Source organism: Conger conger, chromosome 1, assembly GCF_963514075.1.
Source record: "Conger conger chromosome 1, fConCon1.1, whole genome shotgun sequence".
NCBI classification, from domain to species: domain Eukaryota; kingdom Metazoa; phylum Chordata; class Actinopteri; order Anguilliformes; family Congridae; genus Conger; species Conger conger.
In genome coordinates this window covers 20021952-20049476 of record NC_083760.1, presented here as the reverse complement: position 1 = coordinate 20049476, position 27525 = coordinate 20021952, and the positions used below count along the sequence as shown (strand labels likewise).

The 27525-nt window shown below is 42.6% G+C and overlaps 1 protein-coding gene across 1 annotated transcript; it reads right to left on the bottom strand.

Annotated features, from left to right (window-relative positions):
- Window positions 1-1141: 1141 nt before the first annotated feature.
- On the bottom strand, window positions 1142-21981 carry LOC133116237 (bcl-2-modifying factor-like). Its single transcript, XM_061225655.1, has 5 exons — window positions 21848-21981; window positions 14707-14901; window positions 13180-13367; window positions 5721-5833; window positions 1142-5237 (listed from the first exon to the last, which is right to left on the bottom strand). Exons 2-5 carry the CDS (start codon window positions 14876-14878, stop codon window positions 5210-5212), a joined length of 501 nt encoding a protein of 166 aa, XP_061081639.1. The 5' UTR covers window positions 14879-14901; window positions 21848-21981; the 3' UTR covers window positions 1142-5209.
- Between the last annotated feature and the right edge of the window lie 5544 nt (window positions 21982-27525).

Sequence of the window (27525 nt, the reverse complement as noted above, 5' to 3'; positions counted from 1 at the left end):
AGATCAAGGTCTTGCTCCATAGTGCTTTGTTTGTGCACACTGACAGTGTACATAACCTATATGGGTGTCAGATGAATCTGCTGTAGTGGCACTTGTTGATTTAGTCTATAAATGGAGACAGTAGAGCCTGATGGGGCACCACAGAAGACAGAAGCGAGGGTCACTCCTGGAGCACATCATGCGTTGCCTTCCTCTCGCCAGTCTGGGCTGCATGCACAGACAGGCCATCGTTAGTTTGGGCTGCAGACACGATTGTTCCCAGAAAATTTACGATCTCGCAGCAGGAGGGGAGCAGGCGGGCACCACAGCGGCCAAATGCCTGGCTAGTTTCAAATCGCCTTGTTTCATAACAATGATGCACTCTAAAAATAGGAGAAATTGCACTGCTCTGCCCCTGCAAAGTTTGCGTTTAAGAGGAGCGCTTTTTGACAACCGAATGTTGACCTAGCTGAGTTGATTTGACCTGCACCTCCAAGCTGTCACCAGCTTCAGAGGTTTTATTTTGATTCCCTGGTTTTTCTACATTTAATGTCTTTCATTTATATAAAAAAAAGGTTAATTTGGTTCCCATGTTTTCCCAGAATTTTATATTGACACAGTAAGTTTTTCAAACTTTTCTAACAAACTAAGAAGATGGGAGCTTCATGATTTGGGGATCAGAGCCTCATAAATACATTGGCATGGTAATGAGGATCGCTCCCTGAGGAACTTTCAGAGTTGCATAAAACACGTATCACAAATTGGAAAATTATGTCCCAAAAGGAAATAACACTAGTCATGTTGATGCCAGGTCATGTGATCACTGACAGCAGTATATGGTGGAAAAGTGACTCAATTAAATAGCTTTTTTTGAAAAATGTACTACCTCATTAATGTACTTTAATTTGATCATGACATTGTTCATTATATTGCTGTCACATTATGTGCAGTCCCTTTTATCTGCATAGCTAAGGAGTATAATGCCATCAGGATGTGTGTGTAATAAGCAAATAATTTTGTGTCTATTTTTCTGCTAGGGCCTACCAAATTTAATATGCTGGTTGGAGATTCACACTTTGACACTCTTTCTGTCAAACTGTTAATCTCAGTAACACATTTAATCTGTTATATCAGAAAAGGAAGGAGAAGACAAGTGAACACCTTAAACTTTCATAATTTTTATTTTGAAAAAAAAAAAACCAAAAAAAAAAAACCATGTACCATTTTCTTAACAACAACAACAAAAAGATTTGTAGAGCCAAGCTCTTATATACAGCATATTGCACTATAAAATGAATCGTCCCTACCTCCATACTGTATTTATAAAAAATAAAAAAGGGTAATGAGTGCACAGTACAGTCTCGAAGACACACAGTCAATGTTTACAAAAATGCTACATTTTCGCTGGGTCTCATTTAATGGGATACAGAGAATGTGTGATCCTCAAGACATCTTTGAAACCGGAGTAAAATTAAAGGCAATTTCCAGGGTTTCTGAAGTAAATGTACAGTACATGGGTGTTCAAACAGAAGGGATTGGGTTCTTCATTGATTTCATTTCAAATTCCAATAAAAATACATCACTGCTCAGCGTGTTAGCTGTCATTTCAATTTGGGTACATTAAATTTAACAGTAAATGCAGAAATATTAGGAATGTCTCATTTTATTCCATACAAAAAGCCCTTAATAAGAGACAGTGGACTTCATAAAAAAGCATTGAAAAAGATTTCAAAAGTCAAACATTTCTCTTTTTTCTTTTTTTTTTTCTTTTTCTTTTTTTTTACAAAAGTAGACCATTTCCAAGAAACTTTTCAATCAAAAAGTTTGAGAAAAAAAGAAAGCAAATGCTATTTTCCATTAAAAACAGTAACCAGCAGTAAACAGGATGAACCCTTTCTCAGAAATTGATTAAAAATAGATTAAAAATTCAAGACACTGACGGTTTACACAACACAAAAGTTCCACTCCAGGGGTTTACATTTACATTTCTCTGCACAATTCATAGAACCCCTCCAAGAGATGTTACTGGGCACAGTGGTGGTTTGTTTCTACTACCAATCTAAGATCATGTTTTATGCCAGAAGAAATGCCAGTAAGTACTAAAATCCAGTTGTACTTAATGAATCCAGCACGGCAGATTTGAGAGAGAGCAATCCAGAGAATATGACACCAGAAATCTCAGAGAAACACAACATATACAAATACAACTTACTTTCCAGTGCATGTTGATTACAAACAGCCTTCTGACTTGAATTATTTCTTGTTAGTAAAAAAAAAAATATTTAAAACAAAAACATTTACCCAGAGTGTGAGAATGCTCAGCAACTTAAAATAAAAGACTTTACACAATTAGGCAGAAAAAAGTATAAGCGGCATCAAAATAATGGGCACCATTTTGATTGTGCTCCTCATTAACTTCCTTTAGTTGACTCTTTGACCACGTTTTTCATCTGTTTTCATTAGGATTATATGGGGAATTCTCTCACAATTTCCACTTAAGCAATTAAGTTGCCTAGTCATGTCAGGCGTGGGTTTTGTGCTGGAAGTGAACAGGGCCAGGGCTGTGTGCACTGACCCCATTCCCTGAGGAACCCCACTGACAGCATCACTGAAATTAGTGGAATCTTTAGATCAAATTCATCTTCGCATGTTCCTGATATCAAGCATCTCTCTCAATATGTTTTGAGTAACTGCAATGCATCAAAATGTTCAATGACAATGAAGATAATGAATACCATTATTTAATGTTGAAGGCTATTACATGACCCTCAGAGACTACTAGCCAGACACAATGCTGACCCCACCACTCAGCACAGAATTAAACGAATATATACACATCAAAAACTATGAAATTGCACACAGAGGAATCTATACAGTAGCAATGGACAAATATACACAAAATAAATAAAAGAAAAATAAATTACAAAAAAACTGAAAAGAAACTAATGTCCTTATAAGAACTTATGCCAGGAACAGGAGGCATACAGAAGCAAGCTGGTGAACACGGAGGCTGACAGGACAGGCCACAGAGAGGCAGGGGTTTACTTTAACTGGCTCAGCGTTCACGATTTGCAGGAAACAAAATTTCGGTGCATCTCACACTCTATCACGTGCTTTAGAAGTAGCCCCTGCTTCAGTGGAATTTCAGTGTTGATCTCTCGAGTGGAGACAAGGGGACCTTTAATTTGAATCTCTGCACTCATGTTGTTGTGTTGGAGCCATCAGAAACCAGGCCCACCTGGAGCTCGCAGCTAAAGATTTTACTGGGAGTAAAATGTATGGAAGCACCAGTCCTCCATGCAGTAGATGACAGCAAGATATATTTTTATCAAGCAGAGTAGTGTTGCTTTTGCATATGATAATTTGCATGTTTTTTTGATAACCTAGCTGAGAAAGACAAAGGGACAGAAAACCTCTTTTCTTTCCCTGGCTACAGTAAATCCCTCTCCATTCACTAAATGTGTGTCGGATAAGACTAAATACAACTACATCAAGATTATATACGCAACAGTTTCTTGGACGTTTGTAATGGTTGAATATGTGGAAATGTTGAGTAACAGGGAAAAGGACAGATTAGAATCAGTCATAAATAAACCTTTAAGTAGGAATTTAAGTAGGGAACTTAACCTTCCATTTGGCACACTATTCCTTCCTGTTGGCTACTGTGAGAGCGAAGAAATTACTTTCTTGATATCAATTAACAGAATTTGTGATTCTATTAAAACCAACCTATCAAAACATATTTTCTGACAGCATTACCTGAAAGCTGCATGTCTGGTTGTAATGCCATAGCAAGTGTTACCAGGGTGCTTTCATATTCATACTGCTTCCTGGCAAAAGGACCAGAATGTCAAACAAATTAAAATACAGAAAGGAAACAAACAATAAGCAACAATAAAAACGCATCAGTGTCTTCAAACATATTCATATTTTCAACTTTAACAATTATTTTTCTTTCAAAACATCTTAAACAATTAATAGTTTTGGAACCATTTCCCCAGTACTGTACAAACCTTGTATGAATGAATGAATTCAGTGGTAATTTCTATCAAAAAACAATTTCATATAGTCACCTCAAAGTTCCAAAACCCAGACCGTTATGCAAGAGATGAAAGTTGCAGTTGTTTCACAGGTTTCTTTCCAGATTGTTTACTTTGTGCTCCTCAGAAACCTAGTGGTCCATTGGCAGTGGGTACTCTTTATCACAGATATGAAAACTCCCAATTCATCATATTAAGTTGTGCGAGCCAAGTCGACCTGCACACCTTCTTATCAATATTAAAGTGGAATTTTTAGTTTCAATAACAATTTTTTATTCAGTCAGTGCCCTAGCTGAAAAGCAGCTACCAGTTCAGAAAACTAAAACGTGAAAAAGACCCCACATGTATCTATAAAAAGATGAATTTCAGTGTGAGATATTGGACGTTCAATAACCTTCATTCAATGTTGAATAGCCTTGCCTTGTAAAATAGAAAATAAAACAAAAAAACTTATCCTCTGCAAACATGGGCATCAAACTCATAATTTGATTTTAAATGCAATGCATCCCCTCAGACAGGGGCAGTCTAGAACTCTGCACTATCCATTGCCTGTCCACACCTGACTAGCACTAGTGCAAATACTATATATAGGGCGACTTATTAAGGGTTGGCTAGTCATAACTATTCACCAGGTCTGGTAAGTTATGCAGGCTGATGGAAAAATAGCAAATAATGCAATGTGGTATCCAGAGATACAAAAAAATGAGCCAATGGATTCCACATATACTTGCATTTCTGGTCTTTCAAGAACAAGTTCAGCGATGGAGCCCCTCTACTACAGACTGCCTTCACATTGACCTGTAATGGTATGCAAAACTATGGGCCTGATGCATGCATCTTCCCAGTCTACAGGGAAAACCCTTCTCATAATTGTCTTTCAGTACACGTTCATCTTACTTCATTAGACCCTCAATGACACCAAATGTATCTTTAACGGTGGCCGACAGCATTTTATCATGCGTCTTTTTTGTGTTGTTTTTTCCTTTATATAAAATACACTGAAAAACATTTTAAGAATTTAATAAAAGTGGACTTGTTGAAACATACTGGAAGAACAAATCATATTCAACAATTCGGAAACAGTAAAAAATAAACAAACAAAATAACAATAAGGAATAGTACGACTTGAGGTGCAAAAAAATGTTTGTTCTGAGAAACTGCCTCTGGAAATGTGTTGTCAAGTTGATCGGTTACCTGGGAAACTTCAGAACACAACCCCTGAAAAACAGTTTGAGATTAAAATACCTGCCTTTCTGTACCCCAGCCCCATTTCTGAACCCATTTCCCCTCAATTTGCAATAGTCCTTCCACTGTAGCAGGAGAAAATAAGGCATTCCCAGGACAAATAGAGGTTGTTCAAGATGTACATGTACGCAAGTGCAAAAAAAGAAAAAATCAAATAAGCAAGAACACCATAATATCATACTGTACAAAATACTATTTTACACTTATGAAAATAGGGACATGTTCCTGTAGACAAATCTCCTGAACAGCATGGCTTCCTCTTGGAAAAGAAAATCTCTTAAAAAAAAAAAAAAAAAAAAAAATGCAGTCTCCGTCCCGCGGAGACCTTTGTTTTGTTTTTTTCTGGTTATTTTCCCCTCTGAAAACCCGTGTTCAATCTTACAGTGCCAGTTAAAAGTTCAGCCCCCTTCAAGGCAGGGATGGGAAGGGAAGCTGAGGGGGACCCAGCTTTCTCACCTCTGGTCAGCTTGCCGTCGTCGAACGACACCCTCCCTCTCGAATAGAAATGTGTACAAAGCTATCGCCAGGCGCCACCACGCTGGTCGCCGGTTCCTTTGGTTTCTGCGGTACTGCAACGAAAGACAAACAGAGGAAGGGAGTCAGACAACAAGCAGATGGCAAACATCAGGTGGAGCACCAGCATGACTTAATTTACTCATTTACCATCAGTGATCAGTTTGGAGCATTTCTTTTTTTGTTGTCATTTTGTTGCAGGATATGACATCATTGCATCTTAATTTTATGAAGTGAACCTGAGTGAACCTAGCCAAGCTAGACACCGGAAAACATAGATATTTTCACAACAGTCTGTGGTTGCCCCCAACAAAACTGTCATGCCGTCAGTCCCACGTGTGTGATTGGTAGCATCTCCCCTAAGGGATTTAAGTCAGACTTGGCTGATATCAACATCCACTCCCATCTCCTCATGTAACCTGGCTTTGCTTTGTTGTGGCAAAATCAACTGCCAATAATAACCCACGGCATCCAAAAGCTTTTTTTTTTTTTTTTTTTTTTAAATCAGTAAATGTACTTGCACTATAATTCCCTTAACAGCAGGGTGCTGAGTTGTTTTGAAACTTACAGCAGCACAGCGTGCAGTAAATGTGAGGGGCACACACATGAGCAGAGGAAGCATTGATCAGCTGCCCAGAAGCCTGCTGCAGAAGGGAACTAGAGAGGTCGACAGGAGGGCAACCGTTTCTCAAGAGTCCTGGCAGCTCGTGACCCACCGCTAACGGCACGCCGAGGCCCCGCCATGTCGCCAGTTTTTAAGAGTTACCACCTTGCCCTTTGGCAGAGGCTTCCTTCCTCTTAACCTTCAGAAGTGGCACGAGTCCTGCACCCCACGCTCTCACCCCACTGCCCACTGCAGCAGCGGCAACGCCAGCCCTAGGCCCGCTGCCGAGAGAAACAATTCCAAAACAGCGAGCAAGACGTCTTTAATCCCACAGCGAGCAAAAAAACACGGCAAACAGACACAGCACAGCGGAGGACAACTAGAGACAACTCCGTGAACCAGTCACCTCACTGTGGCACATTCAAAAGCCATGGAGAGGTGTAGAGACATACCATTTCAACTGCAGGTAATGAACTGCATTCTGTCTCCGTGCCAAGGTTATTTAAAACCAGCTCTGGAGCATCTCAAGACTACCTGCTCTTAAAGCCTTGTATCTCCAGGCGTCTGATAACATTTGGGAGGAAAAAAAGGCTGTTGATGCTGGCTTTCTTTGCTGGCACTGGACCCAATGGGATTTTCAACTATTTTGAGGATAATGATATCAGTCCCATTGAGAAGGGGAGATAAGATAATTGTGCTAAATAGGATTAGGGAGCTCTGGAGGCAGGACTGTGACTGGCTTGAAAAGATATCTTTATGCCAGTTAAGGCTCTGCTTTCTGAAGAACCCCATCCATGCACTCCATGTAGAGAAACAACAGAGACAGATAAGATTTGGCCTGTGTTGCTACAGGGAAAGACACAATATACAATATAAGAATATAAAAAATATGTCAGGTTCATAGAATCTGCGGTGTGTGACATGAATAAAACAGCTGGAAGCGATTCTCACGTGAGTTCTGTTCTCAGATCTGATTTACAGCACAATATGAAGTAGCTACTCGCAAAATCAGAGGATTCCTCGGTTATCAGACAGAAATACACTAAAACACGCTCAGAGATAACACACAATGAGCTGTTTACCTTAATCTTTCCCCCCTCCATATTTACGTGGCGTGAGTTTCGATTGGCTTTCAGCTGAGCGCAATGAAAAATTGCACTTCATTGCATAAGCCCTGCTGGCTTCAAGCAGTCTCCGGCACGTTCTCCACTTCGTCCCTCTAAAAATCAGGAGCAGCCATCAGCTGTCTGAAGTGCCCTTGAGAATTTTAATAGCCCTACTTTTCTGTTGTAGCAATTTTTAAACAGTACCCTAGGATATTTTGACAAGTACCTTGACAGACATACGGTAGTTTAGTTTCTCAGTTTTTTCTTCCCCCCTCCAAAGGGCTGTTTAATAGCACAAGAGAACACACAAAGGTGGTGCGGAGTGGACAATGTCCGAGTTTACCCAGAACAGATGCGTGGGGTGTTTGCCCATTGGATTTTGAGCAGGAACAATGCCCCCTTTACTGGCAGCACTTAGTAACCAAATACAGTAATGACCCAGGCACCTCTCCATGCAAACCTGATAACAACCAGACGGCAAATAGCACCCAGTTTCCCTGGATACCAATTCAAACAGGTCCACACACTGGGCAGTCAAGCTCAGACACACGGGTCTGCAAACAAATGTGGAGATTATGTCTGGGGACGTTAGCCCCACCCGGGACAGAAGTGCACTGTTACTACGGTATTAACAAGTAATCTCTGGAGTTATTTTTCCAACACAGATTTGCATGATGTGAATCCTCAAAGTGTCACAGCAGTTCCTCAAACTGCAAACATACATCTATCCACAATGGATTCTGGGTAGTCATGAAGATGAGAGACAGAATAATTCTACAATGAGTTACTCTAGTGAGTTTTGTCAAACTCCTATGTCCTAATAACTATGCAATTCCATTTCAGCAAACCTATTAAGTCTATTTTTCTAAAACCTACCAACTCACACCCGAACAAATACAAGGACTGCAACCCAAATTGGGTGGTTTGAAACAGAAAACTCTTGTCAGAAAGTCCCTGAGAGTGACCTTTTACGAGTTGAGTCAGTCAGGTGAACACTGCATTGTGGGTAAGAGTCACGTTACTGGCTGCCAAATGTGACTCAGAGGCTAAATTTAGACACAGATATAAACAGAGCGCAGAGTTTACCCAGACACACTGCGCGCTCACTCGCGCACTCCTCTGCTGGTTCTTATCTGTGCCTGGCCCGGCCTCTTTCTCAACGCCACTGTTCCAGATAGACTGGGCTTATCAGCGAAGCGTGCTGCATTCATCAACATCCCCAACAGCCTGCCGTATACGTGAAGGCACTGAAGTGATTCCACCCCACGTTTTTCACAGGTTCCAGGCAGGAGGTTAAAAAGCGAGGGTACATTTTGTCTTGTGCACCGCAGGCACAGGGCGGCGGGGCAGATGGAAGATAAGAAACATAGGTCCGATACCATACACTGCAGACATGGGAGGACATTTAATCTGCTTTCAGCACTCACACTGACAGCACCTGAAGGCTTTTGCTCAGGCTGTAGGAGGGATGAATTTCAGACCCCTTTTCCTAATAAAGCCTGTAATCTGACTCTGCACCCCGCTACACTTCATCTGCGAAGATTATGGCTGCCATCCCATAATTGTCGCCATCACCGGTGCCACGGGTGACACCAGCTCCCCTATTCACTTCACCTTTGCCTCAGGTACTTTAGCATCCCTTTTAGACCAAAGAGCAATTTACCTTTCAGCAAGACCACATTTTCATGCAAGCTAAAGTAACCCCATGCGCTGCCATAGGTGCAGTGTTATTAAAGGGCAAGAAAAAGCAAGAGGGGGTGGGAGGGGCCCCATCTTATTTGGTCCAAGATAAACCGACGTTTTGGGACAAGCTTAAAGAGTCAACATAGGCATGACGTCTGGATCTATGCGAAAGGATTTCAATGAAATGCTACTGCATAAGTCATATAAGAAAGGAATAAACGCAGGTTCAATATCCATTTTCTGAAGTCAAATTCAATCGTCCAGGAACACTTCTCGCTGAATCCACTTCAAAAGCAGGCCAGTGTATCATTCAGGGAAGACACAAGACATACCTTCTCCATCGTAAACCAATCTATGTGAGTCACATTTAAAGTACAAAAACAAGTTGCTTTTCGCCTCTCTTTGGCAGGGTACAGGCTTACCAATCTTGCAGTTATCAACCGACTGTATGCTAAGGTATCTCCAGGTCTGAGCGATGAGTCACTCAGGTAGGTTTTAGTGGAGCCCATGTATCACAAAATAACAATGACATACAGCAGTCACCTGGAGCATTTGCAAGGCTGCAAAAACAGATCATTTCAGGCAGAGACAGGGTTTCTCAGTATTCTTCTGCCTGAGGCGTCTTACCTGCCTCGTGGCTGACAACTTAATTTTACAGCCTGTACTGTCAAGCTGCCGCGCTAAGAATAGCAACTTATGGGCAACCAGGGATCACACATCCAAAAATCACACAAATCTGTCTGGGTTTCTCTCCTCAATGCTTCGACCTCAGCACACCACTGGAGCCACCCATTATCATGGCAGCCCCATGTCTTCCCCCCAATTACAGACTCTTATATTTAGAACCAGTTTAACGGCAACCACAGTCCCTCCTCGACAGCCTCAACCCTCAGAGTCATTGTATCGCACTTTTCTGTATAAAACAGCACGCTAAACTTAAACCCCCTATTTAACAATCATTTATTTATTCTATAGCCCAAGTTCTCATAAAACTTTTAAACAAGTTGTAAAAGATAATGGAGGTGTACAATACTATTATATCCCTTTCCTACTGTAGATTTTGATCCATGTCTTGTTTAGTTTGGATTCTGGGTGATATTATAACCATTTAGAAAGCTGAATGAAAAAACACTATCAGCTCTGCATGCTGTTCAAAGTGATGCTGGCATAGCTGACAGAGCTGGCACAGTCTGATCTGCCTTGCTGGCAGACAAACTGAGGATATAAACACAGGTGTGTGACATCATTGTTGCCCCAAATAGGGAAAAAATCTAATTTAAAAGGAAAAACAATTCAAACTGCACCACTGTTGTTATTTTATTTGGTCCACAACACCACACAACAAAACACAGAACTTTCCAAATGCATGTGACATGATAATACTAAACTACAGTTACATAGTTCAGGCTTGGCAGCTCGTTTTCTCCCATCTTAGCCCTGCCTCAGCTTTGAGCACACATCTCTTTGTCTTGCATGCACCACTAGTCCTCTGTACAACCCATTAAAATGTCATCTCTCTACTATGTTGGACAGCATAGCATGTGAGCTCTAACAATTACACCATTTGTTTCAATCCCATCAGTACAGACCAGAAAATGCTGCGATATAATCTTACTTAAAAACATAATGAACAATTCAAAGAAAGACTACAGTCAAGAGAAATCGGATGCCTTCTCCCCTCACTAAATCCAATAGGTAATTCATGGTGTTAAAGGCTCCAAGAAAAGATCCCAAATAAATGTGCCATGGTGTGCAACAGTTTAATGGCTTAGGAAAGAATAATCTTTAGTTTGTTTTTAAACAGAGCCACAAGACGAGCTCTGGTCTGTGTGGCTGCAGGAAAACCCAATGTTCCTAAACTGAACCCCTCAGACGGCAGAGTGTGGCAGTCAGGGCCTCCCTCACTCCCTGTTATCATACCAAAACCCCCACCTCAGCCCCAGAACCCAGCTCCCAGCCCCCACCTCAGCCCCAGAACCCAGCCCCCAGCCCCCACTCACAGCCCCCTCTCACAGCCCCCAGCCCAAACCCCAGCCCACACCCAAGCCCCCACCTCAGCCCCAGCCCCCAGACCCCACTCACAGCCCCCAGCCCAAGCCCCCACCTCAGCCCCAGAACCCAGCCCCCAGCCCAAGCCCCCACCTCAGCCCCAGCCCCCAGCCCCCCTCACAGCCCCCAGCCCAAACCCCAGCCCACACCCAAGCCCCCACCTCAGCCCCAGCCCCCAGCCTCCCCTCACAGCCCCCAGCCCAAGCCCCCACTCACAGCCCCAGAACCCAGCCCCCCCTCACAGCCCCCAGCCCAAGCCCCCACCTCAGCCCCAGAACCCAGCCCCCAGCCCCCCCTCACAGCTCCCAGCCCAAGCCCCCACTCACAGCCCCAGAACCCAGCCCCCACTCACAGCCCCAGAACCCAGCCCCCCCTCACAGCCCCCAGCCCAAGCCCCCACTCACAGCCCAGAACCCAGCCCCCAGCCCCCCCTCACAGCCCCCAGCCCAAGCCCCCACCTCAGCCCCAGAACCCAGCCCCCAGCCCCCCCTCACAGCCCCCAGCCCAAGCCCCCACTCACAGCCCCAGAACCCAGCCCCCAGCCCCCCCTCACAGCCCCCAGCCCAAGCCCCCACTCACAGCCCCAGAACCCAGCCCCCACTCACAGCCCCAGAACCCAGCCCCCCCTCACAGCCCCCAGCCCAAGCCCCCACCTCAGCCCCAGAACCCAGCCCCCAGCCCCCCCTCACAGCCCCCAGCCCAAGCCCCCACTCACAGCCCCAGAACCCAGCCCCCAGCCCCCCCTCACAGCCCCCAGCCCAAGCCCCCACTCACAGCCCCAGAACCCAGCCCCCACTCACAGCCCCAGAACCCAGCCCCCCCTCACAGCCCCCAGCCCAAGCCCCCAGCCCCCACTCACAGCCCCAGAACCCAGCCCCCAGCCTCCCTCACAGCCCCCAGCCTCCACCCAAGCCCCCACCTCAGCCACAGCCCCCAGCCCCAAGCCCCCACTCGCAGCCCTCTTTGCCTCTGGCCCAGCAGGGAGTAAGCAGGGACTCTTATTTGGGTGTCTCCTGTGGGCCCTCCCAGCAGCTGGCAGGACTCGCTGGAGACTCCCTAACCACAGCCGCTCCCGAGGCTCACGAGTTTGGCTTCGGGTTACAACATGTTTATCTTGTCCAGCCACTTCTTCTTTTCTCTGAGTGTGCGTGTGTGCGTTCCTTCCTTTTCTTTTTTACAACGCATACGCTTACACACAGAGTCCTGTGCGAGTGTGGGCGCACACACGCACACACACACGTGTCTGTGTTGCAATAATTCTCCCCAAAGATGCTGAAGAAAAACTACACAGGCCCTTAGTGCGACTTCAGCTGCTCTAATTATCTATTGCTGAAAGACTAAGACATTATAACTCCTCTATCGGAAGCCAGCTCAAGAGCCAATGTGGTTCAGGTGAGCTGAATGCCGCTGACCACAGAAACTTATTGCAGTGTTATGATTTCTTAACAAAAGTGTGCATGACCGTCACGTTGACGATTTCCTCAGCACCTGTTGGGGCAGGCTTCTGGGGAATGAGGAAAACAGGAAGTTCAGAAGTAGAGGCTCTTGGGGTGGGGTGGGTGCGGGAGAAGGCTGGGGGGGGGGGGGGGGGGGGGGGGGGGGGGGGCGTACGGGGTTGAGGGCACAGCTGTGTCTTTGGGTTGGACTGGAGGTCAAGACACTCGGTCAATACTTTAGAAAAAGGCTGGCCCCAATCCAGCCCAGAAAATGGAAATGTGGCCTCTTTGAATGCTTCTATAGAACTGTGCATGGTTGTTCATGTCCCATAATAGCCTGTATATTCATTATAGAGCATCAAAACTGCAGGGAGGAAATGACCTCATTGTTTAATAACTCTGAGCTGGACATTAAAAATACAACAACTTTCTACCTTCCACGAAAATAGACAAACTGGCCTTTAAAGTTGTCATCGGTTTCGTGAACTTTTTTAAGATTCATGTTAGAGGGTTCTCCTCCTTACCAGATGGAGGTGGTCTTGGTGGAACTGGTCTCCGATCACCTGGAGCTTCTGGCCGATCTGGACCTCAGCGCTCAGCGCTGCAGGCAGGTCCTCCGGCCGTTCTGCTGCCCCTAAACCCTCCTCCTCCTCCTCCTGGTCTCCACCGTGCTCAAACCGCGCTGGGAAGTGCAACCGAAAGCCTGCGTTACCTGGACAAAGGAACAAGGAGAATCACTTGCTCAGCTTTCAATGAATCAATACATTACATCACCCCCCACGCCCCCCTTTACATGAATTAATTTGAGACACATAGGAACAGACCACAAATGTTCAGGCGTTGTATAATTTCTCCAGACATAATTGTGTCTTTTATCCAGTAGTTGCGAGGGCTCCAAGACACACAAAAGCAGCCTAACAAGAAATGCACAAACAACAGCTTTAACCATTTCACTATGAGCTTATCTTTGGTTTTATAAACATGCTGTCTCTTCCAGTCTCCTGAGAGCATGACTGTTCTTGATTTACCACTGGGTTGTAGGACCCAGACATAACAATCCATTTGCCTAAGAAAACTGTGTTCTCTATTTACCGTGTGTAGCTCTGTATCACTGTCAGAAACACAAAACTAGTTCTATCAGATTTGGCCAGGCTACTGATTTTCAAATAATGTGGTATAACATTCATTTTCTTCAGAAGAAAATGACAAAAGAGGAAGCCAGTCAAAAGGCTGAATCAAAAACATGACAAAGGAAAAAACACACAATAGCATATAGCGAACAGTGATCTGAGGTGTATAGTATTTGGCACACGTTCTATAGCACACCAGCTTTCTACTACTGCAGTACAATTTTTTTGTTGCAATCCTATACGTTATACTCTTTATACTATACGCAATTAATATATAGCCCAAAAGTGGACAGGGATACAGATAGCTAGACTTTACAGAGACATTCATTTATATATTTGGCAGAATTCTACGGGACTATACAGGCATGTCCAAAGGCAGCCGTCTCTGGAATTGAAGAGGGGGAGGACGCTTCTCTGCGAGAGCTTGTTTTGAGACACGTGGACGCCCGCTTCTGACGGAGGTATCGGGTGACGGCTAAGGGTGCGCGTTTTCGCCTGGGCCGCGCGTTGTAGAAGGCCACCTCCCCTGCGCTCCAGGGAGCGTGCAGACAAACGCAGCGCCTGCACTTTCAGCGTGCCGGGCGCCTTTTGAATGGCAAAGCAGCCGAGCGCGTGTAAGCAGGGGGGAGACTGCAGCTCAGCTCAGCTCAGCAGGCACCATAGCCTGGGGACTGGAGACACTATGCATAAGCAGTCACCTCGTCTCTTCTGTTGTACCGAGCTACCTCTCCGACAAGCACAGTGTTTTTTAGGAACAGTTGTGGGATAGGGTCTGGATGACCTCGGGATGACCTCATCTTTAACTGCTTTTGGCTGTTTCTCAGACTCGGTGAGATGGTGCCTGTATCCCCTACCCTTCCTTCTCAGTCTTACACAGATACACACACGTGCAATGAGACGTTCTTTCCCTGTCCCCCATACCGTAGAACAATCTCCGTGGCTCATGAGCCACGCCACAGGGCAGCATCATGTCGTCCTGTCCCAGGGGGGGGCTGGGCGTCTGTGTACCCCGGTCCTCGTACTTTATCTCCCTGAAGGGGGTGTTCCACATGAGAAGGGAATGCTGGAACACGTCGTCTTCATCATCGTCCATGAGAAGTCTCAATGATAATCTGCCTGGAGTCAGGAAGAGAGAGGGAGAGGGAGAGGGAAATAATTACTTCTGAACCAGGCCTAGGTTCAACCCTTTTCCTGGCTGTATGTCACTCAATCATTGAATATCTAGCTGATAACCCAAGTAATTCAGTCCTTTATCTTAGGTGCATTTCAAACAAAGTCAATAAGGTGTTCATCTCACTTGAGTTCCTCTCATTCTCAGAAGACATCACCTCCACAACCACACGTATATGCCCATGGGACTAGCCTACATTTCTTATGTATTGCGGTATAATAATTCCTCAGGAGTCAGAGTGACCTTAGTGGAAATGTGGGGTTCTGTCCCTCTCAATATTCATTGCAAAAGCAGAAAAGCACAGAAAAGGAGAGAAGTATAGCTTATCTGCAGATAAGCTTCTAATTCTGAATGACAAGCACTAATAACAGCCTATTAGGCCTATATTTCTGAAGGCTCACAGTAGCCCACGACTCCATTGCCTATACACCTGTGCTTTTCAAACACATGAAAGACAGTCAATAGTAAGCAGTCTTGGACAACCTTGTAAATCCAGGAGCCATCACGCTGTGATTATGCAAACACAGGATTCATTACACCCCACAAATCTTTGGGTGTAGATTCTTGCTCTGATTGAGAGAGCTCGTACTTGCATGTTTGTGCTAAATAAAAACCCATGACATCGTCATGAAAACCTCCCAGGAAACCTCCCAATCTCCCATGGGTGATTTTGATGATGGCATGGATCCTGTTATTGCTGACAAAGGTAGGCCTCGGCAAAATGAAGCAGGATTTGAGTTTGAAAAGAAAATTCCATTACTCGCAGTAAGGTAAGAACAGGCCTTTCAGCTCTGTCACAACATAGCCATGAAAGATGCAAATGCACAACACACACAATCTGGAATTACCACAGACTAATAAAATCTTGGGGAAAAAAACAGAGAACAAATAAAATACAAGAGCAGATCCTTTGACAAGAACATGAGGAAACTGCAGTTCTATATTCTGGCCCAAATGTTCAAACTCCCTGCCTTTATCAACTCTGGAGGATCTCACTGTGCGTTTTCACTGCAGCAGTGAATCTTTGAGAAGCACAAAAGGAAACTGCACATGAGTCAGGACAATATTCCCCGGGGGAATCATACTATACAAACAAGGGTGACAGCTGTACAGTAAGAATGGGGGAGGGGGGTGCTTAGAGGGGGAAATAAACAGGCTGCAAACATGCATTTTGCAAGAGGAATATGTAGCGTGCTTGCACGATTAGATCCCCTTGAAGTGGATTACATCAACCCAGCTCAACTCTGAAGATTCATAACTGTTGCAACATTCATCACTACTGCATTTAGTATTGTCTTCCCTAATATTTGGGCATCACTATTGCATTCAGTATTATCTTCCCTCATCTTTTGGCACAAAATCTGCTTACACTTCCAACTACATGCTTCACATTTTAAAAAAATGACAACAAAAACATCTCTTATTACTCACACACACACATGCACACATGAACATGCACAAACACACACCCACAGGAAGAAAGGAGGCGTTGACCCTTTAGCAGTAAAAGTGGTCTTCTTCATTCCCTTTGAGAATGTTTCTCCCCGGCAGTTCCCCACTAGGCCGGTGTTTGAAAATAATAGTTCTAAAAATGTAAGTGCAGATTAGTGTAATTCTTGTGGGGAGTTCTGATTTAGATGGATAGCAGAGTTTGTCACACTTACGAAATCACACTGTTGGCTGTAGTTAGACAGCTCTTTTACTAAATTTATCAAAATGCAGGTTTGGCGGGTTTAGGCGGGAACCGTTTTCCTCTCAGTGTTACTCACCGTTTTTTCGCTGCCAACTCTTTCAATCCTGGCTTCAGCACTGCCTCAGGGGCAAGAGGTACCTGAATGTAGTGGTCACCAATTATAGTACCCTCTCACAGAGGCTAAGCCTGACTAAAGAGTGAGCAAAGAAAAGCTTCCCGCTAATCGAGAGCCCTTTGTTACAGAGACCAATAAAAAGCGTACAAGTTTTCAATGCTACAGAGCCTCTTTAATGAGGAGAACTGCTGAGGTCTCCCGTGGTGAGGCATTGCTATTTTCTTCAAGTGTTAATTCTCAGCAAATCTGTTGGATGTAAGAGTGAGTCTCTCTTTTACAGTAATGTGGTGAAATATTAATGGTGTTCCTTTTCAGCAATATGCTGAAGCTCACTTTACTCAGATGTGACTGTCAGCTTCTAGCAGAGTTAGTTCAATACTGCCTGATAATTAGCAAGCTGAAGCCAACACCCCTCCCTCACCTTCCATAATACAAGCGCAATGTCCACAAACCAGAGCTACAGATCCTCATTACAATCGAAATCTCGTTTTTTTTTCTACTGTTTAGCCACCTTAGTGAATTCTGCATTACTTTACACTCAAGTTGGGCAGTGGCATTTTAGCGGCACTTCATTACTCCACCACAGGTCCAGGGCCATTACAATGACAACAGACCTGCTACCAAAAGTCAAATGCAAATGGGTAATTACAACAAAAAAGTGAAGCCACAGTCCTCGCCACTCAACTGTCATCCTGCCAGCATTCAAATATTTTATTTCAGTCTATTTTTAGGACTGAGCTCTGTGTTTTTGTTTTGCTTTCAATACCGCTGGACACAACAAGTAAGAATGAGGCTTTCCAAACAGTGTGCTTAATCTGTTACACAATGAAATGATGAAAAGCTGTCAACATGTATGGTTTCTCACAGAAAGGAAGTGTCCACTTATCGTATTGCATGATAACATCAAAATTAAATTATGCGCTGCGCAGACAACTGTGACAAGAGGGAATCATGCACAAATATGATTATGATGGGCTCCCAGACAAGTGATATGAGGCTGGCTGGCTGTCAAATGCCCTGTCAGTAAATTACTATATTTAAGCAGACTGTACATAGCCTAAAAAAGGGCAGCTTTCAAAGACAGGGAGCTCAATTTTTGCTTAAGCAAGGCCACTTCAGCACACAGAGTATCATGCAGGTTTATCTGCAGACAGAGCAAAGAAAGCAAATGGCTGTACTTGGAAAATAAAGATTAAATGATACAAAATGTGGTTGAAGAATATGCATGTTTGGGGTATCTGCTAGGGCTAGTGAGCTGTGTGTGGCATATGCACCTGCCCCGTCGTTCAGATACACAGCGTGCGGCACGGCGTTCTGTTCGGGTGACAGGCAGGCGAACTCCCGGCAGAGGCACGTCCCTGCTGTCAGCGCACAGCTCCCTCTGCTGCATCAGCCCACGTCGAACTCCCAACGCTGTCTTAGCATGCAAAGTCAGCACTCTCAACCTCACCTCACTCACACGGGGCAAACTGCCACCTGTCAGAATATAGGGAGGCCCAGAAACCCTCTCAGGAGCCCAACTAAAAGGCTATAGGGAGGCCAAGGACCCTCACAGGGGCCTACCTAATAGGTGACAGGGAACCCTGTAACCCTCACAAAGGCCCCACGGACAGGCTATTGGGCGGCTGTAAAAACCTCTGAGGCTCATGTGAGAGATTATAGGAGGCTTGGAAACCTCAGAAAAGTCTAAGCACACAGGAGAACTGAGGATTCCCTCATGTCTGCCACACAACAGCACTGCAGCAGTCCTTGATGGGAACAGAGTCATTTTGCAATTTTAAAGACGTCCCTTGTGCACTGTCTGGGATGAATTAATTTATCCAAAGAGATTTTATTGCAAAAACCTAAGACACAGCCACTTTAGAAATGCAATTACGAAAGCACCATTGGGCCACCACAAAACACCATATTATCAAATATCATTAAAGTGCAAATCCTTCAATTCTGCATTTCTTACATAAAGTAAACACATCTGAATATTTTTTGGTCTCATTCCAATAAAGAAATTAACCAGTACCTATTACAAATAATGATGACCTCAATATTTTTTTCAGTGACATGACAAAATAACTGAGAATCTTGTTAAAAAATCAGACACGAGATGGGCAGTCCAGAACTTCCCTTTTCTTGCAGCACTATTAGGTTCAAATAAACATGTTCAGAGCTGAAGGAAACAGAACCATAAACAGACTTCTTAAATTTCACTATAATTAATTAGATTGCTTCAATTTACCACCTGCTTTCAGTTTAATTGTTTGGTAAAGTCAATTTAGGTTTTTTCCAATGAAGAGAAAGGGAGGCAAACAAGAATGTGAATGAGGGACAATACACTGGTGCATTGCTGGCACAATTTCACAAGGGTGAAAGACAGTGCATCACAGAGGTGAACTTCAAAATGTAAATGTATTTTTGGAGGGGATGGGTAGAATTGTTTGTTTAGGACCCAGGAGAAATAAGTAAGAGCATCTCCTTTTCTCACTCCACATACAACCCACGTTGCATCATTTCTTGAATCCCATATAAGGCCTTCACAAAATGGTTTAATTATACGGTCTGCTGAGAAGGGGGGATTTATTGGGTTGTTACACGTTTTGAAAAGTAATACACTCGTCTTTTTACATTTCAGTTTTAGATATCTGCACAAAAATAAACGATAACATGTAACGTCATTGCTCGTTGCAAAGTGAATCCGATGCCTACTGAGTGTTCTAGACCACATCTTTCAGCCAACCGTCAAAGAAAAAAAAGGGGGTGGAAAACGGGCCGTGTTCATACCCCGCACAGACGATAGCGCTAAAGGGCGGTCATACTGTGAATGACGACAGTCAGTGAGCAGTGAATTGTAGGCTGGGATCGTTTCAGCAGACCGGGGTAGGACGGCGAATCACAGACTCTTCACAAGTTCACTTGGAGCTATTTATGTGAACTTCGGCGCAGCTAGCCAGCTAGCTATTGAGATTGCAACACAGTATTTTCCGATGAAAAAAAGACTATTGCATATCTGACTAGCTACACAACTTGAATTTTGTTTTACAAATGCCTCATTGACTTTCGATTCATTAACAAATATAAATGAAAAAAGCAGCTCCGGAGGAAATAAATTAGCATAACAACTTCGCTAGCATTAGCTCACTAGCTAGCCTAGCTTATACTTACGTATATTAGCTAGCTGGCGAACGTTAATGACAGTTGTTGTGTTAACTAGCTACACTAGCTAGCTGGCATATTTGAAATATTTAGCTAGTTAACGTTAGCGAGAACACAACGTTAATTTCGTTACTATTAGCTAGCCACTAACGTTAACGTTAGCCAATGAACATTTGGTAGTTAGACTAGCTAGCTACCCATTGTAAACGGATGATTTCGTTCTCAGCCTTAATGCTGAAGTGTTGGCTAGGCAGCTAAAGTTCGCTAGGCAAGTTACATTTCCCAATACGAATGTCAAGTAAGAAAACCCAACGTAGCTAAGGATTAATGGTGTAAATGCACTCAGCATTTTGGTAGGGCGGCGGTAACGTTAACTCAACCTCTAAAATCTGCAATGACTTGGGCTAGCTAGAAAATGTGATCTAACGTTACTGGTTACTATACGCCTATCCTGACCATATATAGCTTGTTAATAAGGACTAATGATGTTGGTTTTCCTTTTATTAGAAATAAGTACCCGTATTATTAGGCTAATCCATACCATTGAGATGACAATATTTTGTTTTGTTGGAGCTAATTAATGGTTAAAGCAATGCGTTCCGACATTAATGCAACTAGCTAACGACCATAATTATTGGGAAAAAATCGTTTCGATTCTCAGCGGTTGCACAGAAACGCTTTGGCTACTAGAGTACGAGATAGGACTAACGTTAAGTGGCATGTCCTTTCAGCAGCAAAAACCCCCCCCCAAAAAACACCCGGTTAAAACCCCGGTACATTCACCAACACAGTATAGCTATTTGCTTCCTTGCTTCAACCTCCATGCATATAATCTGAACCACAACCGTACAGAAGTTGTATGGTAACATTGACTAGTTAGTTCTAGATGTCAGAGCCTTAGCTAATGTTACTTTGCATATTATTTTTATCCGATTGAATAGACTAATTAAAGGCATTGTGCAAATCTCAAAGCGTGCATGTCCGGAAGCAAGACTCCAGACCAAAACAAAGTTAGCTAGACAGCTAATGTTAGCTAACGTTAGTTCCCAAAATCTAGCGATCTCACTACTAACGGCTACCTTTACTAGCAGGCTCGCAAAGTTCACAAAAACTGAAGATTAGCTACGTCGTTTCTGCTTTCCGTGGTCTTTGCTAGCTACAAAATAAGCAGCCGGCTTCCGAAGTAGCAGTTGGCCAACTCGTAACAACAGACCGTCTTTCAGATATCGAGAGCTTGTTATACTAACGACGAGACAATGGTTTCGACAAAAATAAGCGATTCAGACAGTTTTAGGTTGCCAATGTTAGTCAGCCATCATGTTTATTTAGGATTGACATAGACTAACGTTAGTTGACTAAGTAGCATTGTCGATGCACATTTGGTGAGGTTAGTTAACTAAGTTAATTTAACGTTACAAATGAAAACCGAGTTTGCTAACATTAAATTATATGGCTAACTTAATTAGATCACTGGGGAAACATGTTAATAGGTGAATATACGTTAGTATTTTAGCGTTACAGACAGTGTTATAGTATACTTACAGCAAAAAGCATTTCAGTGGCTCACGAACTAGTTATTGCACCGGCTGGTTGTCTCGCTAGTTCGTGCTAGCTACTGCTAGTTAATGTATAAGCTGAAAATATAGCCAACATAGCTAACATTAACGTTGCTTTCTAAGGGTAAACCCATACCATGCATCACAATCTAAAATAGCGATTTAAAATAGCATGTCGCTGTTCTGAAAAGAAACGTTAACGTTCTAATGTTTTGGTTTCAGAAGTTAACTTTTTTGTGAAACGGACTGAATAGGTCTCATCACACGTGGGTTTGTTAACGTTAGTTGACTAACACGTACGTCTTTGCTGATTAGACTGTGGCATAGACCGTATGGTTACTTGTAGTCATTATAGTGTTGGAAGAAGTTAAAGTACTCACCGCCAGCTGATATGTCCTTCGACGTAACTAATTGGTGTTATCTTGTCTTGAATGTAGTTGATCGTTTATTGTCTTCAAAGTAAGTCTTGTCCTTATCCCTCCACGACAACTTTCATACTGAAAGACATTCATACAGCAACAAGCTGATTTCATTTTCTGAGACAAATTATTCCGCCCCTTGAAAATGAACGTCACGCGTAGAAAGTAAATACATTGCCCTTAAAGTGACAGTGAAGATATTCATTCTGTAACCGACATTCGTTTTCGAAGAAGGAGATCTGCTATTTAGGGAATTATTAATTCCTTTTATTTCCAAGAAGTGTGCATCGTATTCTGCAGTTCACTGATTTAACGAATTTACTAAATAACTCAATAACTAAATAATTTCGTTAATACTGCTGCCTATTTTATGTTTAATGCTTGCTCCATCTTTGGTTTTGGAGGATACATTTCATTTACAGCATCAACTAGTTGTTTACGACAGTCCAAGTAGCCAACAATGAAATTATTTGCTTCATAGAATGAGATATATTCTCTTGTACAATAATATAATAATCCTTTAAAGAATACAATTTAAAAGAAAATATAGAATAACTTTTTTAAATGGGTCGAGTTGCGTTAATGGTGCCTATGCCTTTAAAAAAATATGCTCCTAGTTCTCGTTCTGCTCGTCCGGCATTTTAAACCAATCAGAGGTTTTGTTTTGATCCCGCGTGTGTGTCGTATTTTGACACGTGGATGGGAAATTCCCTATCGCCAGCGTTTCCTTCAAAACTGCTACATTTTACCGCGCTTTGCTCAGCTGAGAGAAGCCAGTGCATTTTACTCCGTGCTGCTCGGTTGAAGTAGTTACTTCTTGAATTACTTACTTCAGAATTGTTTTTTTCCCCTGCTTCCAAGATGTGCGCAATTTGTCTAAATATGTTTTGGCCAAATAAAACTGACACAAAATGAAATGCATGTAATTTATTGGATTTTCTGTCTTTTCTGCTTAAATGCAAACGCAGGCTATTATTAATAAATGTATCACCATTATTGCCAAACTGTCATCACATTTGTTCCTATGTCTTATGACTTTATGTAATAAAAGTTGTCTGAATTGCACTGATATTAAGAGAACTGTAGAAAAGATATTGGTTTTTGGTTTTCTGTCTGATATTGGTAGTCTTTACAAACGAGCAAGCACAGGTTGAATTTATTCCATCACATATTTTGAGAGATGCCAACTTAAACAAATTATACATTATACAAATACTTAATACACAATGTATACATGGTGTCGCATGACCTGCCAAAGGGGCAAACACAGGTGACAAGTTCACATAATTAGCATTCATTTTTTTAGCTTGTGTGAGAAGCTCTATTTCACCTGGTGGTGGTTGAGGTGAGTTACACTCTCATCCCTGTAAATGCTTTGAGTGTCGAGAAAAGTGCTATATAAATGTTAGATAAATAATTTAGGTTTATTTAGATAAAATATATATGTGTAGAAAGAATGTCCTTGTTTTACAATTGGGAGTAACATTTGGAATTAGGGGCGGCACGGATGGTGCAGTGGGTAGCACTGCAGCCTCACAGCAAGGAGGTCCTGGGTTTGAATCCCCGTCGGCCGGGGCCTCTCTGTGCGGAGTTTGCATATTCTCCCCGTGTCTGCGTGGGTTTCCTCCGGGTACTCCGGGTACTCCGGGTACTCCGGTTACCTCCCACAGTCCAAAGACATGCAGGTTAGGCTGATTGGAGAGTCTAAATTGCCCATAGGTATGAGCATGTGAGTGAATGGTGTGTGTGCCCTGCGATGGACTGGCGACCTGTCCAGGGTGTATTCCTGCCTTTCGCCCAATGTATGCTGGGATAGGCTCCAGCCCCCCTGTGACCCTGTTCAGGATAAGCGGGTTAAGATAATGGATGGATGGATGGATGGATTTGGAATTAGAAGTGTCACCAGTCAGTATATCCCAACATCATTATGTAATTCTCAGTTGACTGCTTCTCATCGGTCCATAACAGTTCCACAATGTGTCTGTGTTTTGCGGTTGTGGCTGTCTTTTGCATGGCCTCTCTATTTCAATAGCACTTGAGTCCTGTGTATCCAAAAAGGGGTGTTAAGAAACATACAAGTGTTCAGTGACACACATCTACAGTTGTGTTTGTGTGTGTGTTTCTGTGCACATGTTTGTGTCTGTGTTTTGGGGTTGTGGTTGTCTTTTGCATGGCCTCTCTATTTCCATTGCACTTGAGTCCTGGGTATCCAAAAAGGGGTGTTAAGAAACATGCAAATGTTCAGCGACACACATCTACAGTTGTGTTTGTGTGTGTGTCTTTTTGTGCACGCGTTTGTGTCTGTGTGTTTTGCAGTTGTGGTTGTCTTTTGCATGGCTTCCCTATTTCCATAGCACTCAAGTCCTGGGTATCCAAAAAGGGGTATTAAGAAACACTAGGTTCAACTGCAGTTCATGGTTGGGATTGTTGCGCTGGGTTTGTTCTGGCAGTGTAAAGGCACCAAAGTGTCCCAGATAGGCATTTTACTGGCGAGAGAGGGTGGTCTGACTGCCATGTTTATGTTCCTTCTGCCCCCTGAGGGCAGACATTTGAACACAAGGGTTTTCTGACACCATCTAACAAAGACCCAAACAAGAGACCAAACTGGCCGCCCCTGCAGGAGAATAAGGGGCAGCAGGGACACTTGTTTGTAAGTATCTTGATACATGTCAACCCCCTTCATAACTCCACTAATCCTGCTTTGCCCAAGGGACACTGAAATGTAAATGAGCCTGACGTACAGACACTGGTATCAAGTTACCCTGATTGGTGTCAGCAGAAAAGCAGAAGTTGGTTAATGAAACAAGAAAGGTGGCAAGCTGTTCAAGGGAAGGTATATTCAGCCTAGTAGGATCAATGTACTTAAATAAAGATTAATGCAAGTGCTTTTTTTAAAATTATGCATTACTTGCAAATACTTGATGAAAAAAATACTAATAATAATACAAATATTACATTTTCATCATTACTTGATGAAAATGAGGAAAAAATTAGGATGTATGAAATAAATGTCACAGATAATCTGCTATATTTTATGCTCAAACTTTGATAACGTAATACGATTGTAATACTACAAAAATATAAACATAAAATTATATGAAAATATAATTAAAAAACTTTTATTGAGTTGGAAACCTGCCAGGGAGAGGATGCAAATGAATGTTGTTCCCAAGCACAGTGAATAAGATGGAGAGGGAGGCAAAAAAGAATCCAAGGCTCACAGTTCAAGAACTGCACTACACAGTTTAGGTGTGTCTTGGGGTCACTAAGCCTCAAAATCAACCATAAAAACATCTCTATACCAACAGTCTCTTTGAAAGTTTTCAGAAAATGTACTGAAAGCAACCAAGAAATTAAAGAATCTGGAATTAGCCAAACATCATTGGAACTATGACTGGAACTGGGTCAGTGGTCAGGTGAGACCAAAATGATTGCATGCAAGACAAGCACCTCATTCATAGCTCAAATATAGTGGGGGATTATTGATAGCTATGAGATCTTTTTTACCTGTGCTTCAGGACCTCCTGTTAAGATCAATGACATAAATTCCTCCATGTACCAGGACATTTTAGCCAAAAATCTGGTTGCCTCTGCCAGGAGGCTGACTTGGCTGCTAGTGATGCAAAACGCTGTGTAAATATGACCTGTAGCAAAGGAAGGAGCAGATTCCTAATAGTAGTAACATTTAGATCTTGGTTTTCCAATAGGTTCAGGTTAAAAATAGATTCATGTTTTGAACACTAGTGCACCACGATGCTAAGTATCATAAAACTATGTTGTTTTTGCAAATTGAGAAGTGATTTACTCCACAATGGGTTAATGACAGCTGTGATATATTTACTCTGGAAGTTTCAATTCAGTGAATCACAAACTTCAGTTTTGCTTTTCACAAACAAAGCCAATTCAATGACAAGTTGGAATCTGATGCAGTCAGACCTAGTTTGGGGGACAGGGCAGGTGGCTGTTGTTATTATATTCTCTCACACCCCCAGGGCTTGATTAATCAATAAACACTTGGACAGCTGGACCTAAGAGCCACCTTGCATTCCCCCACTGAAAACAATTTCCCTCTCTCCTCCCTCTGTTGCTCCTCAATTGGAACATTCCTGTAGTCAGTATGACCAGCCTTAGTGGGTTATTCTTTGCACACAAAATAGTGTAAATGCAATATGGGTGGGTAAATATGAGTATGTGAATCGGTGAGGGGGATGTTGGCCAGTCAGCCATTGGAAATGGGATTAAACATGCATGACAGAGGACAGAAAAAAACAAACCTAGTTCCATTGACTTGATATGCGCGTCCCCATTTTGCCATGCCAAAACACAGAACCTTTCAACTCTTCTTTCTTAAGTCACACACGTAGTGAATGCTGCAGTACAAATTTCAACCTGTCAACCTTTTATGGGGGAGGTTTTCTGCAATGGGAAGAGAATGAGTCATGACCTGGAAATAGTTTGCCTGTGCCTCTCACACCTTTGTGCATTACTGTAAAAATATATTAAATTTTCCTGACCAATTGTAAATACAGAATTACACCAGTAGGCATAATAAAGTCACAATCATTACTGCTATGTGTTTGCAGTTTTTTTAATTAAGTCATTTGCACACTTTCTCTGAACTCCTTAAAATCTCTAAGGATATTGAAGAGGAAAAAGCTCTAGATAAACATCCTACGGAGATTCATGTGCTGCTCCTTTTTACAGGAACACTGTTATAAGCTGTAATGAGCCCATGGTGGGCCTCATTTGATAAACAAACCTTTTTTTAAGCTTGGATGTGTCTCCTATGTATGCCATAATTCTCTCACTAATGCCAAACTTATGAATATCTTGCAATAGGTCAGATGCAAAGTTTAAGACCCAGTTCCCTGGGGGTGGAAGTAGCCATTTCAATTAATTAAATGTGGAATAAATGAAAATATTGTTTGCAAAAAAGGAGAAGCTAAGCAAGCTAATGAAAGAATCAGCATTAATACTCAAACACATTTCATACTGATCAGCAGACAGGGTTTGAGGGACAGCTCAAACAAGAATGCTGTGTTGGTTTGGGGGTCGATATTTTATGCAGTGGTTAACCTTTTTTGTCTGATTGATTGATGCTTTTGGCTTAGGCCTCATTAAAAAAACATTTTGTATTTTTGTACCCAACTTTATTTTGTGTAATTGTACCAAAGCACAGGAATCAGAATAAATAAACAACATAAAGACTATTGTATGTTACTTACAGTTACAGTAAATTACAAACTGCTGTGCTAACACAGTATCCTCAAACATACTAGTATGAGTATTTACTAGTATTTACTAGTACTAGTATTTATTAGTTCTTTATAGGCAGTATTTTTCAGCAGTGCAGAACACTGTTAACTTTTAGTTGTACTCAGGCTGACAACACCATTTTTAGCATTGTTAATCCAAATGATGGTGAGCTTGCAAACTTTTTCCAATTGTTGCAAGCTTTGGATTTGCCCCTGATGGTTTTGCAAACACTTGACATCCAGTATATTGGATCGATTAAGTTCAATTGATTTATGTTAAAAATAAATACGTAATGACAGTCACTAACCTACTACCTTACTAACGAGATAATCTGTGTATTGTAATAAAAAATAAATAAAAAAATAGCCTGGTATAAAATATTT